The sequence below is a fragment of the Chrysochloris asiatica genome, unplaced genomic scaffold (genome assembly GCF_000296735.1).
Source record: "Chrysochloris asiatica unplaced genomic scaffold, ChrAsi1.0 scaffold00054, whole genome shotgun sequence".
Classification (NCBI taxonomy): Eukaryota; Metazoa; Chordata; class Mammalia; order Afrosoricida; family Chrysochloridae; genus Chrysochloris; species Chrysochloris asiatica.
Window position 1 is genome coordinate 3683128 of NW_006408572.1, and position 16984 is coordinate 3700111.

At 44.0% G+C, this 16984-nt stretch overlaps 1 protein-coding gene across 1 annotated transcript in view; it reads left to right on the forward strand.

The window, feature by feature from the left end:
• Window positions 1-16984, forward strand: part of RAP1GAP2 (RAP1 GTPase activating protein 2) — a 230209-nt gene that overhangs the window by 150280 nt on the left and 62945 nt on the right. Inside the window, exons 4-8 of the mRNA XM_006863247.1 lie at window positions 5085-5120; window positions 9732-9776; window positions 10874-10906; window positions 11239-11451; window positions 12980-13083. Coding sequence (XP_006863309.1) covers window positions 5085-5120; window positions 9732-9776; window positions 10874-10906; window positions 11239-11451; window positions 12980-13083 — 431 coding nt within the window. The remainder of the gene's footprint in view (window positions 1-5084; window positions 5121-9731; window positions 9777-10873; window positions 10907-11238; window positions 11452-12979; window positions 13084-16984) is intronic.

Here is a 16984-nt window from a genome sequence, read left to right on the forward strand (position 1 = left end):
TAGACAGTGAACAGCTACCACTGCCAACTGCTCTGAAAGGGTTTGCATTAGAAGATCATGGATAGAGTGGGAAACAATGTGGAACAAAATTCAAAAATTTAAAACAGATGAGGTTTACTGGTCAGAAAGAGACTGGAGGAACCTGAGACTATGACCTTGGTCATCCTTCAGCTCTGGAATGGAACTCACCCTTGTGGCTCCATTTTAAACCAAGCGGTCCATAGGTACAGCGGGGACAGCAGTAGTGAGGTATACTCACCATGGAATGGCCAAGCATTTAAGGTTAAAAGGGCTACATTTACCTGGGGACAAGGTTCAGAGGGGTTAAGAAGGAGGGTGGAAATAGGAACCACAGGGAGAAAGTAAGGTAACTGGTGATACATGGAGGGGATTGCCATCATTGGTATTTGTTGGATGTAAAACTGATGATCTGCATTGTAAACCTTCACTCATTGCACAATAAAAAGTTTTATGTTTTAAAAACATATCAAATATGTCTGTAAGTTCTCTGATATTCTTTCCTTTAAAAGACAGACCCTAATTCTGTCTCCCTAGAGTGTTGGCTGTGGAGTCCTGGTGTGGCGCTGTGGGTTAATGCACCAGACTGCAAAGCCATTTGAACTGCAAGATTGGTGGTTCAAGCTCACCAGCTGCTCCTCAGAAACCCTACACAGGGTCGCTATGGGTTGGAACTGACTTGACAGCACTTCACAACAACAACAAGAGTGTTGGCTAGACTTTCTTCTAAGGAATCGGATAAAGTGGAATGATGGTGTATGATTTCAGAGACCAGGTCATAAAACGTACTAAGCTTCCTCTGTGCTCTCTCTTTCTTGGGTCACTTGCCTTGCGGTGTTGTTAAGACTCTCAGGCAGCCTACTGACAGATCCATGTGGTGAGGAACTGAGGCATCCTGGCAGCAGCTGTATGAACGAGCCATCTTGGAAGTGGGTCCTTCAGCTCCAGTCAATCCTTCAGATGACTGCAGCACCTGCCGACATCCTGTCTGTAACCGCATGAGAAACCCTGAGCCAGACCCACCCAGCTAAGCTGCTCATGCATTTATAACCCACAGAAATTGTTATAACCCACTGAATTTTGAAGTATTTATCAGACAGCTGTAGACAACTAACATACTTGGCCTACCAATAAGAAATGCTTTCTGCCTTCTCTGAACCACTGTGACACTGTCTGATAATGAAGATCAGGGACCCTAGATGCTAGGCTCTTGCCTAGGGTGGCCTCATTTGCCCAGCATCCAGTCCTGGGCCTTTCACATGTTGTTAGGTACTGTCAAGTCGATTCTGACCCCTAGTGACTGTGTGTCCAACAGAAGGAAACACTGCCCAATCCTGTGCCATCCTCATAGTCGTTCCTATGCCTGAGCCCAGTGTTGCAGCTACTGTGCCAGTCCATCTCATAGGGGGTCTCCTCTTCTTTGCTGACCCTCTACTTTACCAAGCATCATATCCTTCTCTAGGTACTGGTCCCTCCTGATGACATGTTCAAATAGGTGAGACAAAGCCTCGCCATCCTGGTTTCTGAAGAACATTCTGGCTGTGCTTCTTCCTAGACAGATTAGTTTGTTCTTTCTGGCAGTCCATGGTGTAGTCAACATTCTTCACCAACACCGTGATTCAAATGCATCCATTTTTTTTTTGGACTTGCACATTGTTGTTGTGTTAAGTGCTGTTGAGTCAGTTCTGATTCATAGTGACTCTGTATAGGGTTTCCAATGCTGCAAATCTTTGTGGGAGCAGAAAGCCTCATCTTTCTCCTGTGGAGTGGCTGATGGGCTCAAACAGCTGACCATGTGATTCGCAGTCCAGTGCTTACCTAGGCATTGTATGTAGTAGGTGTTTAATCAACTTACTGATTGACCAATAGGAAGGTATTGCCTAAGAATGAACCTAACTTTTTTTATTGCCAGTTTTCATGGATAACAAAGAGTTAGCTGGTGACTGGAGGAAAGTCTGTTGATGTACAATCCACAGAGCCAAGGAAAGACCCTGGAATGAGTCGACCTGCATCCAGGGGCTTTCTTTAGGCACCGAAGGCTGTGTTCTTGTGTCCTCAGACATATCTTGTTATGAAACTGAGGGGAGGGATGTAGTACGGCTGGGAGAAGCAAAGAAAGCAGAATCTCACTCATGTATCAACGTTTGTAAAAATATTGACCATTTGTGAAAATAATTTATATTTGTTATAGAAAAATTTTACAATACTGAAAAGCAAAAGGGAAGAAATTATCCTTATATCATATAGTTTATTTTAACATGTATTCTTCAAGATATTTTTTCTGAGGGGTGATGTGTGTATTTATGTGACGAAGATCTATACCTGTATACTACCCAAACTTTCTGAGAAAATGGAATCTCCTTGTTCTAAGCCCATTCCCCCTTTCCCCCTCACTTGGCAGTGTACTGTGAATCTTTGTAGGCTTTTATCGGTTGGGCATATTATTTATTGTCTCCCTCATTGGTGAGTACTTGATCATTTCCACATTTTTGCCTATCAATAACGTTGCAACAAACATCCCTATAACTTACCAGCCTCCACTGACAGATGGGAGGTGGCTGTTTATGAGGTGTATTAGCTGGGAATCAACCCAGATCTCCCACATAGAAGGATTGTTCTTGTTAGATGCCATTGAGTTGGTTTCGAATCATTGCGACTCTATACACAACAGACTAAAACACTGTCTGGTCCTGCGCCATCCTCACAATTGTTGTTATCCTTGAGCTCAGTGTTGCAGTCACTGTGTTAATCCATGAAATGATTGTTGTTGTTGTTCGGTGTCGTTGAGTTGGTTCCGACTCATAGCGACCCGATACATAACAGACTGAAACACTGTCTGGTCCTGTACCACCCTCACAATTGTTACGCTTGAGTCCATTGCTGCTGCCATTGTGCCAATCCCTGGAAGGATTAAGGGATGTGAGTTCTTTCCACTTGGAAGAATTAAGGATGTGAGTATGTGGAGCTACAGGACAAGCACTAGACTACGAACCACAACGTTAGCAGTTCAAACCCACCAGCTGCTCCTTGGAAACCCTATACAGGGTTGCTGTGAGTTGGAACTGACTCAACAGCACTCACCAACAGCAGAATACATAATGCCAATGTCCCTTAAGAAAGTGTGTCCTAGATCCATGCTTATCTACAGCTCCTGTGTCCTTCCCCCCATATCCATGCCAGGATTGGCTATTCATTTTAGTCTTGACCAATCTGAGAGATCAAAATGTTATTAATATTTTAATTTTATTTGATAAGTAGGGAGTTGGGGACATGTTTCAATCTGTTTATTAGCCCTTTTATATTACTTCTTTAATAAATTGTTTGTTCATGCCCTTTGCATATTTTTCTGTTTCCTTCACAAAACTTCCATATTTTAAAAGTTTAATTATACAACTGATGTGAGTCTACATGCATGTGAAATCATAATTGAATAATATAAATTGAAACCTGTTCAGCACGCTCACTTTTCCCTCTGAATAGAACCACTTTTTGACAAGCTGAGGCATATTCTTCCAGATCATTTTCTGTGCATTTTCATACATACATGTAGATCTTTATAGGTCTTTTTATAAAAATAAGATCACATTTGGTCCCCTGCCCAAAATATCTTGAAGATATATATAGAAGCAAAGTAAATCTATTGCTTCTTTTGAAAGTTTTATTGAGCTGTAATATTCCTCAAAGGATTCCTGGTGTGGTGCTGTAAGATAAGCACTTGACTGCAAACTGCAAGGTCTGCAGTTCAAACCCACCAGCTACTCCTAGGGAACCCAGAACAGTGTCGCTATGGAATCAACTTGATGCACTCGCCAACAACAACAATGTGCCACAAACGTTCTCAAAAGTTTTTAATTTTGATGACATACAGTGTGTGTATTTTTCTTTTGATGCTCATGCTTTGGGTGTCATATCTAAGTATCCATCACCAAATCTGAGGTCATGAAGACTTACCTTATATTTTCTTTTGAAGGAGTTTCACAATTAGATCTTTGATCTATTTTGAGTGTATGGTGTGAAATAAGGCTGTAATCACATTCTTTTCCATGTGACTAGCACGATTTTCAGTTGTCCTGGCACCAATTATTGAAGAAACTATTCTTTCCCTATTTAAAGGTGTTGGCATCCTTGTTGAAAATCAGCTGACCATAGATGAATAACTTTATTTCTACCCTCTCAATTCTATTCCAGTAATCTACATGTTTACCCTATGACAGTACTACACTGTCTTGATGACTTTGTAGTAAGCTTTGAAATCAGGGAATGTGAGTCCCCTCAAATATTGTTCTTCTTTTAGAAAATATTTTGGCGATTCAGTGTCCCTTGAGTTTCTGTATAATTTTAAAACCAGCTTCTCAATTTTTACAAAGAATTTACTTCTGGGGTTCTCACAGAGATTGAATTTAATATGTAAATCAATTTGGAGAGTATTGCTATTTTAACTATATTAAGTCATCTGATCCATGAACATGGGATATCTTTCCATTTATCTAGATCTTAAAAATATTTTTTCTTTAATGTTTTCAGAGTATGCGTTTCATACTTCTTTGTTAAAATTTATTCTTAAGTATCTTATTTAATGTTTTTGTCAATGTAATGGTTTTCTTAATTTTATTTTCAGATTGTTCATTGCTAATATATAGAAATACAATTGATTTTTAAAATATCGATTGCACACCCTGAATTTTGAAATGGTTTGTGAGAAATTAGCATTAATTCTTTAAATGCTTTTCATATCCTCAGCTCCACCGTTGGACAGAACTCATCCCAAAATTGAATCTTAGGACTTCAGGCATTTTTAGGAACTTGGCTTTTCCCAGGCTCCATAGGTTTCTCTTTCTGGACAGAAATCAAGTGGCTGCTCTCTTTATGGCTTTTAATGGTTGTTTCTGGCCCTCCAGCTCTGTAAAGGCAAAAGTCAAATTATCTTCTCTCTTGATCCAAGTGCATTTTATCCCTCAGGGGAACCCCTGGATTGCATTCCAGACACTTGGTGTGGAGATGCTTTCTTAGCAGACCAACTGACTGACCACCCACCTTTCTTCCCCAACCCCCTTTGTGTCTTTCAGTCTGCGGAGTTCTTCGAGATGCTGGAGAAAATGCAGGTAAATGTCTTTAAAGGAGGAGGCTGAGACCTTGGGGTAGGGGGCTGTGACTACCTCAACTGACTCAGCCCAACCCATGGGAAGACTTTGAGTGCCTCCAAGGGAAGGGGTGGGAGAAGACAGAACCCCCACAGTCCCATTAGTCCAGACAACCTAAGTTGTTTTGCTTTGAGCAGCAGGCACAGGGGACTCCAGAAAACTCCTGCCTGAATGACAAGGAGAAGATATAAAACAGAATTTTCCAGTAGAGGAGAGTGGGATACTATCAACTTTATGGATGTGTGGAGGATTTGAAAGAGTTCTTTGTTCCTGGAAAGAATGCCTCTTCTTAGAGCAAGTGTCTAGTGTTTAGGAGGCAGAGCCGTGGGCTGGGAGGAAGACAGACTTAGGGTCAAACAGACCTGAGTTCAAATTCTCACATCTAATGCTAGTATGAGTTACTTAACTTTTCTAAAAGCCTCTATAAATAAACAGGAATTAAAAAAAAACACACCAAAAACCCCAAACCACTCAGATTGGTTATCAGACTGAAATGAGATTGTTGTTGTTGTTATTAGTTGCCCTCGAGCCAGTTTTGACTCATGGCGACCCTATGTGTGTCACAGAAGAACTGTGTTCCGAAGGATTTTCAAGGCTGTGACCTTTCAGAAGCAGATTGCCAGGACTTTCTTCTGAGGCACCTCTGGGTGAACTCAAAGCTTCAATCTTTCAGTCAGCAGAAAAACACATTAAAAAAACCCCAAACAAACCAAGTGCTCAATTCGGATTTTGGATCCTTTATAATTACCTGCCTCAAAAGGTCAGGGATCACAGGTCAGAAGAGCTGCTCTAGGGAATATGGGGAAAAGTCTAGAAGGTTTATTTGATATAGAATGGGGAGAAGATGCTGACAATACCTTACATATTTCAATTACTTCTCTGGGCCCAGAGATTGATGGGCATCTCATTGATTCCTGACAAGGCCCACAGGAAGTAGTTATTATTATGAATACGACCTGTACTGCTACTATCGGGGTCCTGGGGTGGCGTTATAGGATAAGCACTGAACTGCTATCGGTCCACCAGCCATTCCTTGGAAACCCTATGCAGGGTCACTGAGGCAGAACTGATACAATAGTATTTAACCACCCCCACCACCATCACCGTCATCATCCGTATTTCTCGAATGAGGAAACTGAGACATGTGGTGGTTGTTGTGTGTTCTCAAGTCAATTCCAATACAAGGTGACCCCACGTGACAGTGGAGTAGCCCCGTGGGGTTATCTTGTCTCTAATCGTTGGATCCCTAGGTCTTTTCCCCAGGATTGGCTGAGTGTGTTCAAACTGCCAGCCTTTCGTTAGCAGCCTAGTGCTTCACTGTTGTGCCACTAGTTAAGAGCTTCAGAGCCAGAGATCTCAGCCATTCTGTTATGATGCCTTCTTACCTTAAGTAGATGCTGCAGGCTCTAGTAAGGAGGGGCTGGTGCTGAAGATTCTGGTACAGGTCTGGAAGCTCTAGTGCAGGGGTGGTGGTGTTGTTAAGTGCCTCCAAGTTGATTCTGACTCATAGTGACCCTGTAAGAGGGTTTCTGAGGAGCGGCTGGTAAATTTGAACTGCCAACTTTGTGATTCAAACAAACTTTGTGGCCCACTGCATTGTCCCACAATGCCCCACCAGGACTCCACTGCAGGGAAGGGGAACCTTTTTTCTGCCAAAATTTATAACACCATTCCTAGGCCATACAAAATGATCAGCTTACACACTAGCCTGCTCTATTTGGTCAAAAATATAATTAACTCACCCATAACCGACTCATCGGCACTTCACAACAACAATAGTGATGGCTGGACCTGCGGTTGCCTTGGCAGGGTCAGACCAAATGATTTTGAGGGCTTTGTACCCCACCCCTGCTCTGGCAGAAGCAAATTTGGCTTTGACCGCGATCTGATGTTTTACAGGTGAAGGTGCTGAGGGGATGGGCAGGGAAAAGCCAGGTCTCCCTGAGGGAGGGCACCGGGAGGGACTGAGGGGCAATGATTATTAGTGGTTGTGTCATGACCACAGCGAGTGATTATGATCCGCCTCTGTGCCCAGCCACGTGTGGCATACAAACTAATTTTGTAGGGCGTAGAGAATTTGTAATCAAGTTGCCGAAACAAGGATGGCACGTTCTATGACAGTGAGAGGTGGGAGACAGAGTGTAATTAAGTGTGAAATCTCTGAGAGCAAAGTGAAGATTTGCACCTTGAAGCCACTGACTTGAGTCCCTGCACCCTGGGAAGCTGGCTCACCCTGTTCTCTTCTGCCTGCCTTCTCCTCTGGCTGCTCCCACAAGCCCACCCAGCCTCCACCCCCAGCTGGAGTACAGAGCTTCTCTGTCTGAGCACATACTTCAACTCCACTTAACCGGCCTCACATTGTTCTGTGGTTTAGAGGCTGCTGGGTTGGTCTTCTCCACTAGACTGGGAGCCTGGTTTTTATCACCCCTTTGTATACCCATGGCAGGTGATCTGCCAATTCCGTCTCCCTTGAGACTGCTGGGGGTTGAAACCAAACTTCTCAGTGTTTATTAGATGCCATGCACCAGAATCTCTGGTGGTGAAAACTATTACACACTTGTGCTAACTGAAAGGTTTGAAGAGTTCCATTGGAAACTGTATGGAACACAGTCTTCCTGGGACACACTTGGGATCACCGTGAGTTAGAGTTGACTTGATGGCAAATGGCTTTTGGTTTACCATGTGTCCCCCCAGTTCTCAATTCCTCTGTGTATATAACACTCACATAGGACATCTGGGGAAACTGATGATGATGAAGTGGGCAGTGCATCTGGACTCTGTCCTCCAGTGTGGGCACCATTGCTCCTCACCCTGAGGGTGTGGAAACCGAGACTCAGAATAGTTAAATGCCCTGATCACTTGGCAAGCTGTGGAGAGTTGCAGCTAGGACCCAGGACTGCTGACTCCAGTCCAAGACAGGAGGAATTTGAAGGAGAAAACAGTCCGTGTGATGCAATGGGGGTTAAGCGCACAGGCTTTGAATCTGATTGGTCCTAGATTCAGGTTCTAACCTTTTACTTTGTAGCTGAGGGTCCTTTGTCAAATAATTTTAGCTCTCCAATTCTCAGTCTGTTTGTCTAGGTGAAAGAGGATAGTGGTAATTCCTATCACACAGGATAACACACGGAGGGGGGAAGGGCCCAGTAAGGGAAGATGTGGAGTGGCAGAGTAGATCAGGAGCTTTGTTTGGGCCCCAGGAGCTGTTCCCAGGCAGGGTATGACTAATTCAGGGCAATCAAAACCAGCTCCTGACATCACCCCCTCCTCATGGGCCCGTTTTGCTTTCTTGGACAGGGTCTGCAAGGCCACCCATGTAGTTTTCTACCTGTGTGGGGAGGGGAGCAACTTTCCCACATCCTCCACACCCACCTTAGGGTGACTCAGCCCTTAGAAGTCCAAAGCAGGCCTTGTCCAAATGTACCCAGTTAGCTGGCACCCTGGCCTCCAAGGATGAGGGATAAGAGCATGCACTCGGGGAACATTGGCTGACCCCCAAATCCTCAAATTAGACAAGTAACAGCCCCAGTTTCCTCTTTGGTAAGAAGGTGCTGTGAGCTCAAGGGAGAAAACAGAGGGAATGCACGTTGGAAGGGTAAAATCCTAATCCACTGTGTTAGGATTAGGGTTAATCAGGGATGGCCTCTGGAACTCTGCAGGATTGAAACTCTACAGAGGGGAACTGGGAATTTTTTCTGCCCAGGCCTGTTTCTTCTAGTTTATCCCCTCACTTGACTTATTCAAACAACTTTGGAAGCTCAACACACTCCCATCTTGCAAAACCAAAGTAAGTTAGAACTCCACTACAGAACCTCTGGATAATGAATGAGTACACCATTCCTCAGAAGCGAATTTCCCACATACTTGTAGGTGAACTCTAATCCAGCCCGTAGTCATCATACCTGATCCTTACATTATCGTTGTGTCTGGTGAAAGGGCACATGCTAAAGTCCTTGAGTCTGAGATGAAAGGGAGGGAGGCACCAAGAGGTTAAACGTTCTAAGGGTCACAAATCGTGTTAGTGACTGAATGAGGCCTAGGCTCAGCTGTAGATCCTCCTACTGGAGAGGTAGTGGAGTAGGTAGGGTGTGTTGACATTCTCAACCCTTACCTCTGGCTCACTGACCTTAGGAACAATCTTAAGCCTCCAGGAGGATATTTCCTTCCGGTCTCCTAATAATAACATAATAACAGCAAACACACAGCATAGGTCATGTAGCAAGACCTGTTTTACATGTGTAACACACCTATGTTTAACTTTCACCACAATAGAAGGTACCGTTATCATTCCATTTTACAAACGAGAACATTGAGTACAGGGGAGCTTTGTATGTGGCAATGCTGTGTTTTGAACCTGGGGATTTGACTCTAACCGTCTTGCCCAGATGTGCCGAGAGGACTGAGCGTGACAATGAATGTGACTTGCAGCACCAGGCACATTGTAAACACCGTGTTAGCTGTCACTGTCATTCTTACTACTAACCCTTGGCAAGGCCAGGTGCTTTGCTTTTTCTGCTTAGCTTCTTCTTTATAACCTTTGCTTTTCCATGGATCCTCTTTTCCTTGTTTCTACAGGGGATCAAGCTTGAAGAGCAGAAGCCAGGACCCCAGAAGAACAAGGTGGGCTGGGTGGGTGAGGGGGCCTCCAGATGGGCCCAGTGATGGGATAGAGCTGAGAGGAAGTGAGCTGGTCTCCTTGCTTTGGTTTTCATCAAAAGCCAGTTAATGACTGAATCCTTTTTAGACTGGTGTGTGGTGGGCAGCAAAGGGGAACCCTGGCTTGATGCCTTTATGGATGGAAGTTTCTAATGAAACCCATGGCTGTCTGACTCCTCCCAACCCTCCTGCACCCCATATGCCCACAGTGTTTAGGGGGATCAGCTTGTGCTCTGGGCTCCATTGGGCAGTCAGCTCTCATCTTCAGGTTCTATGTTCAGGGCCCATGGGTGCAGCTCAGGACTGGAGGATCAGCTCCCTTGCCTGGGTGGGACCCACAAATGGGAATCAGAGAAAGCTGGGGTGTTGAGGCCTTTACCTCTCTGTGATGGTGTCTTAGTCTCTCAGTGTTGCCATAACACAAACACCACAAGTGGGGATCCCCCTTCTCAATCAGAAATTTGTTTTCTCATCATCTGGAGGTTGGAAGAGAGTTAGAGACATCTCAGCCATGTTGATTTCTTCTGTGGTCCTCTCTCCTCATTGCCGTGTCTGCTGGCGACTCTTGCGTTTGTTCCTTTGCTTGTAGATGATTCTCATATGGTGTCCTTTTCTTTCTGGAGTGTGTGTACCTCTTGGTCTGTCCTGTTTTTTGGTCTTGTCTTGTTTTTAACTCAGGGGTGGTTGGATTTAGAACCCACCCTACAATGGTAGGCCTCATTAACATAACAAACGGACCCCACTTTTGCAACAGGGGCATGTTTACTATACATAGATTAAGACGATTCAGATAGTATCCTGGGTAAGAACCTAAAGTTGCCTCTGCTCACTGCATCTTCAGCTTGCAGGATTTGTGTTCAGGTTCTGTCGTTACAGGGAGAGCTCAAGGGAAGTCAGACCCCAGAGCTGCCTCTAGAATGTTCTATCTTCCTGCGGGTCTTCCCACCTGCCAGGCCCCACCCACCTGTTCCCAGGCCTGGAAGAGGGAAATGCTGGTAACGGTGGTTAGACTTTATGATCACTCCTGGGACTGATGGTGGGTTCTTTGGTTTGTCTTGCAGGACGACTATATCCCTTACCCCAGCATTGACGAGGTAAGCTCCCACTCTGGCTGACTTGCAGCTTACTCTGGCCTGGCGCCTGTGGAGGTGATGGGAATGGTCCCACCCAACTCCAGCTTGCGACTGGGACTTGAGGACCTGAAGTCTCTTCCCATCTTTCCCTTTGTCCCCTCAGCTTTCCCATGTTTGAATTGGGGTTGCCAATCCAGGCCTTGTAGCCCTGGGCTTCCCTTCATCCTCAAATATGAGGGTCCCCTCCTTGAGTAGTTCAGAGGCGGCTGGGGTCGCCATCATTGGTGTCCACTCCTGCCCCTCTGAAGTCTCAGGGCAGACTGCCATGTGTGAGACCCTGCCTCTGTCTCCAGGTTGTAGAAAAGGGCGGCCCATACCCCCTAATCATCCTGCCTCAGTTTGGGGGCTACTGGATCGAGGACCCGGAGAACGTTGGCACGCCGACTTCACTGGGAAGCAGCATTTGTGAGGAGGAGGAAGAGGACAACCTCAGCCCCAACACGTTTGGCTACAAGCTTGAGTGCAAGAGTGAAGCCAGGGCCTACCGCAGGCACTTCCTGGGCAAGGTGAGGGCCCTGCCTGGAGAAAGTATCTACCTAAGGGCCACAGGCATGGGGAGCCCAGTGTTCCCCTGTCCAGTGTCCATCTCCCTCCCCAGTTCTTCTCCTCCGGTTCTGGTTCCAGCACCCCTCCTTGCTTCCTGCTGTCTTGGGCTAGAACGCTCGCTGATTAGCCCTGCTTCTGAATCAGGGGAGGAGAGGGTGGTACAGAAACCAGGAAAGTCCAGGGCAGTGAGCCCTTTTGGGGACCATCCCCAGGAAATGTTTTAGGAACTATTGGCATGGGTAGTGTTTAGGGATGAGTGAAGGTGAGTGGAGTTTAACATTCAAGTAAAAACTACTGTTCTTACACTCCAGAAGTCTTTGTTTCCATCAAAATACAGTTCCGATTCTCATGTGTTTTTTTCAGCTTCCCTGAGTACAGACATATCTCAGAGTAGAGACTTATTGCGGGTTCATTTCCAGATCACTGTGATAAAGCAACTCATGAGAAATTTTTTGACATCCTAGTGCATATGAAAGTTATGGTCACACTATATTGTTGTCTATTAAATGTGCAATGTTGTTAAGTGCTGTCAAGTCGGTTCTGACTCATAGGGGTTCCAAGGAGCAGCTGGTGAGTTTGAACAACCGACCTTGAGTTTTAAACCGACCTTGAGGTTGAATGCTTATTCTACAATGCCACACCAGGACTCTTAAGTGTGCAATAGCATTATGAAAAAGTGTGGCATATTCCGAGAATGACAGAAATGTGACACTAGAGACATGAAGTGAGCACATACTATTGGAAAAACGGTGCCAATAGACTTGCTGCTACAACTTTCAATTTGTAAGAAACATAGTTATCTGTGAGGCGCAGTGAAGACAGGCACAATAACATGAAGCCTCCTGTACTGGTACGGGATGGGGTACAATCAGCCGCTGAGTGCTTCAAAGTGACAGCATTGCGTTTCCCTAAAGAGCTTCTGCCCGTCAGCTTTGTCAGATTCCAGAAGTCCTAAAAGGGTTGCCTCTAGCTGGAGGCAGCTTTCCAGTCTCCCTCCAAGGGGACTGTATCAGAATCCCTGGAGCTCTTGTTCAAGTGCTGATTCCAGGGCCCTACCTTGATTGGATGGGTCTAGGATGGGCTCTAGGAAGCTGTGGTTTCAGCCAACACTCCCCTGATGGTCTAGAGATCCTCTTGGTGGCTCCTTTTGGGTCCAAGATGTTGTGGTTCCTACTAGCTGTGTTGGCAGGAGTCAGCATCTTACTAACTTCCTGAACATGGTTTCCTCATCTGTGAAATGGGGATGTTATCGGCTAAATGCAGTGTTGGTCAGAATTAAAGGAGACAGTGGATGTTAAGCACTTAGCACAGTTCCTGGCACATACTAATGTCATCACCACCACCACCATCATCATCATCATCGTAGCAGCAGTATCCTTCTCTTCCTCATTGCTGTGGGACTCCTAATTCTGGGTAAGGGAGATGTTTTGAGGTGACATGTCTAGAGAGTCCCCTTCGTCTCCTCTAACACCTGGTTTCTATTCCCAGGACCATCTAAACTTTTACTGTACTGGCAGCAGCCTGGGCAACTTGATCCTGTCCATCAAGTGCGAGGAGGCAGAAGGAATTGAGTACCTTCGGATCATTCTCAGGTGGGGCTGCTGCACTCTCTGAGACCACGCCTGTTAGGGGAGGAACCATGAAATACCAGTCTGACAGGGAGACCTAGGTGTTCAGCCAGCTATTACTGTTGAGAGTTGGAGAATAGGCCCCCTCCCCCTCCTGCCCAAGGTCATCTAGACCATCTCCCTGCATGTATCTCTTTCTTGGGAAGGACTGTGGCTCTGAGCAAGTTGAGAAGAAAAAGTAGGGGTGGCTCAGTGTGGCTCCAAATCCCTCTGGGAGAAGATTGGCTGGATGTATAGAGTGCATCTAGTCAGAGAAAATAGATTCCAGAGCATCTGTTGTGTGAGCCGGGCTCCCTGAAATGGAAAAATGTTCACAACAGGAGTGCTTTGGAGAGAGCACTGATGTATAGCTGAAGCCAGGGCACTTCTCTTTGGATTGTGACCTTCTCAAGGGCAGAAGCTAGAACTGGTTTCTGTTTAGTTCAACTAACATGTTTTGAAAATCTATGTACCAGGAACTGTGATAGATGTCGGGGATACAATGATGAGTAAGATTTGTTCTCTGTTCTCTAAAAACTTTCAGTCTAGTGGGAGAGAAAAAAGGAGTATCTTAATACATGCCACAGGTATTATCTTAGTTGTATGCATAGAATGCTCTGGGAACATACAGATATCTGTTTTATTTCTCTCTGTACCTGCTGGGGCAGTGGAAATCCAGGGGAGGTCAAGTGGCAAGGTCAAATGCCATGAACTTGCATGTATTTGTTGAGTCAAATTGAAAGTCCTTGAAGGTATTTGAAAAAAAGAGCAAGAACATTTTTTTTCCCTTCTCAAATTTCGATATAAATAGGGGACAGAACAGGAATGCGTAACCTCTTTTTTGGGAGGGGGCTGCAGAGGAAGAACAGAGTATGAGGACATTGTCAATGAACATCCAATCTTGGTTTAATTTTTATTAAGAATGGAAGCAATTTTCTTTACAGCGGTTCACCTGGCTAGAAATCATATTTGCAACATATGGAAGAGTCAATTAAATAGGCAGAGCCAATGATACTTGGATCCCCATCTCCAAATAGGATTTCTAGCTAGGTTTGCCTCTGTAAGGTCCTTCCTTGCTTAATAAAAATCAGAACAAGGTTGGGTAGGTAGTAAGATGAGACCTGAAACATACGCTTTATTTTGTGTGTACCACAGTGGGTTAATATGCTGGACTGCAAGGTCGGTTTGAACCATAAGGTTGGTGGTTCAAACTCACTAGCTGCTCCTCGGAAACCCTATACAAGGTCGCTATGAGTCGGAATTAACTCCACAGCATTTTAAAAGCAATATATCATATCTGAAATGTTGCATTAAGACTGAACACTAGCAAAAAGTGCCAGGCATACAGCATACACTTTGATGTTATTTTATTTAGTTAATTAATTTTGGTAATCCACAGGAGGTTAAGACTAAAATGAAGAGACTATGGAAAGTTAAGCCCCAAATCCCCTTCCTTAGAAAGCAGCTCTGTTGTTGTTAAGGGCCATCGAGTTGGTTCTGACTCATAGCGACCCTGTAGAGGGTTTCTGAGGAGCAGCTGGTGGGTTTAGACAGCTGACCTTGAAGCTCAAACTGACCTGGGGTCCAGTGCATTATCCTTTAGTGCCACACCATGATTCCAGAAAGCAGTTTAGTGTGGGGACTTATGAAATTGGAGTTTCTGAAAGAATCCTGTAATTTTTAGGAGTGAAGGCTAGTCCTGGACTAGTCAGGTTTTTTCCCCCATATGGAACCACTTTTATTGTGTTGCTGTTTTAGCAGTTGAAATTGGTACTCCAGGGAGCCAAAGCTCAGGTATGACTCTTCCAAATAGAAAGCCTGCAGGTAGGGTGTCAGAAAGTAACTGGACACCAGTTAGGAAGTTGTACAGTTACTTTATGCACTTGGAGTTATGTCCAGGTCAAATTGGAAACCAGACATAAAAAACTGGCCCGATGGTTTAGCAGCTTTACCAGACACAAAGAAGAAATTATCCAGAGATGAAATTCCCTTGCTGGCGTTGATTAGTGCTCCAGATTCTTCCTCATTCTTTGATGACTTCTGTATTATTTAGTTGTTATCAGAAGCTTATAGCATTCTGCTCTCCAGCTTAAAATCTGGGCAGAGTATTCTACAGCCTTAATGTATGCTATGAGAACAGCCAGACAGTATCTACCCAGAGTTTGAAGACAAATAACACCTTTGTAGATTTTTTCCTTTTCAAGTTTGCATACAAAGAAGAAGGTTTGTGAAAGAAAAAATTGTGGTTCTACAAAAGCTGTGGAGTGGTTTCTGACTCTTAGTGGCTCTGTGTATGGTTTCTGAGGCTGTAAATCTTCATGGTAGCAGAAAGCTTTAGCTTTCTTTTGTGGAGCGACTGGTAGATTCGAACTGCTGACCTTGCAGTTAGCAGCCAAATCGTACTCACTATGCTACTGGACCTCCTTAGTGTTAAGTAGGTAGAGAAATAATAGAAATTTGAAAAAGATTTACTGGAGAAAGTAAAATAAATTTGAGATATTATTAATTTTGTATTTTCAGCCAAACTGATGTTCTTCAGCTGACTGAAGACTTAAATCTGCAAATGAAAATGTTTTGTCCAATAGTAGATAAATCAATGAAAGGAAACTAATTAGATAGATGTATTTTGATGAAAATTTTAACATTTCATAGATACAAAATCACTGATAGAATGAAAACAGTCTAGATTATAAAGGAAGGCTAAGAAAACTTATATATATATGAGGGGGCTTCAAAAATTTGTGAAAACTTTGAATAAAAAGATGATTGATTTTTCCCATAAATCTTTTGAAGCCCCCTCATATAGTAAAAGAAAACAAACAAATTAGAAATAAATATGATGACAGAAGTAGAGTCCTGGTGTGGCATTGTGGGTTAATGCGCTGGACTGCAAAGTCGGCTTAAACCACAAGGTCAGTGGTTCAAGCTCACCAGTTGCTCCTTGGAAACCCTATACAGGGTCCTATGGGTCAGAATCGACTCAATGGCACTTAACAACGATAACAACATGTGATCATAATAAATATGCACACACACAGCTGCTAAAGAAATAATTCATAGTATTTAAAAAGAAAATTTTTGGGGAACAGTTACAGTAAACAAATATGAGAAGAAAGGAAGGCTGGCAATATTAATACAGAAAAGTAGAATTCAATGCAAAAAAGCAATCATGTGGCAAAAAGGAGTATTATCTATGCATAAAAGGTAAAATCCACATGAAGATATTTTATAAACCTTATATTCCCAATAATGTGCCTAGCTATTTTTGTTGTTATTAAGTGTAGTCCAGTCGGTTCTGACTCAAAGTGACCTAAGGAGCAGTTGGTGAGTTTGAACTGACCTTGTTACTAGCAGTCCAGTGAGGATCCTACAGTGCCATTCCAGGATTCCCACATACACACTAAGGAGCTTCAAAAAGATTGTGGAAAAATTCCATCATCTTTCAATCCCATTTTCCATGAATTTTTAGAAAGCTCCTCATATATATAAGAAATCTTGGTAGTGTTATAGGATAAGCACTGGACAGTTAATCTGTGCTTCAAAGTTGTCAATTCAAACCCATCAGCCTTTTAGTAGAAGAAAGATGAGACTTTCTGCTCTGGTAATTATTTACAGCCTTGAAAGCCTCACACAGGGTCCCTGTGAGTCAGAGTTGACTCAAGGGCAGTGCGTTTGGCTTTGGTTTCTCATTTGCTGTTGTTAAGTGTTATCAAGTCGGTTCCGACTATATATCTATCTATCTATATCTATATCTATCTATCTATCTATCTATCTATCTATCTATCTATCTATCTATAGAGAGAGCGCTCTGGTAGCGTAGTGGTTACGAATCGGGCTACGAACCTCAGGGTCAGCAGTTCAAAACTACCAGCTGTCGGAACTGACT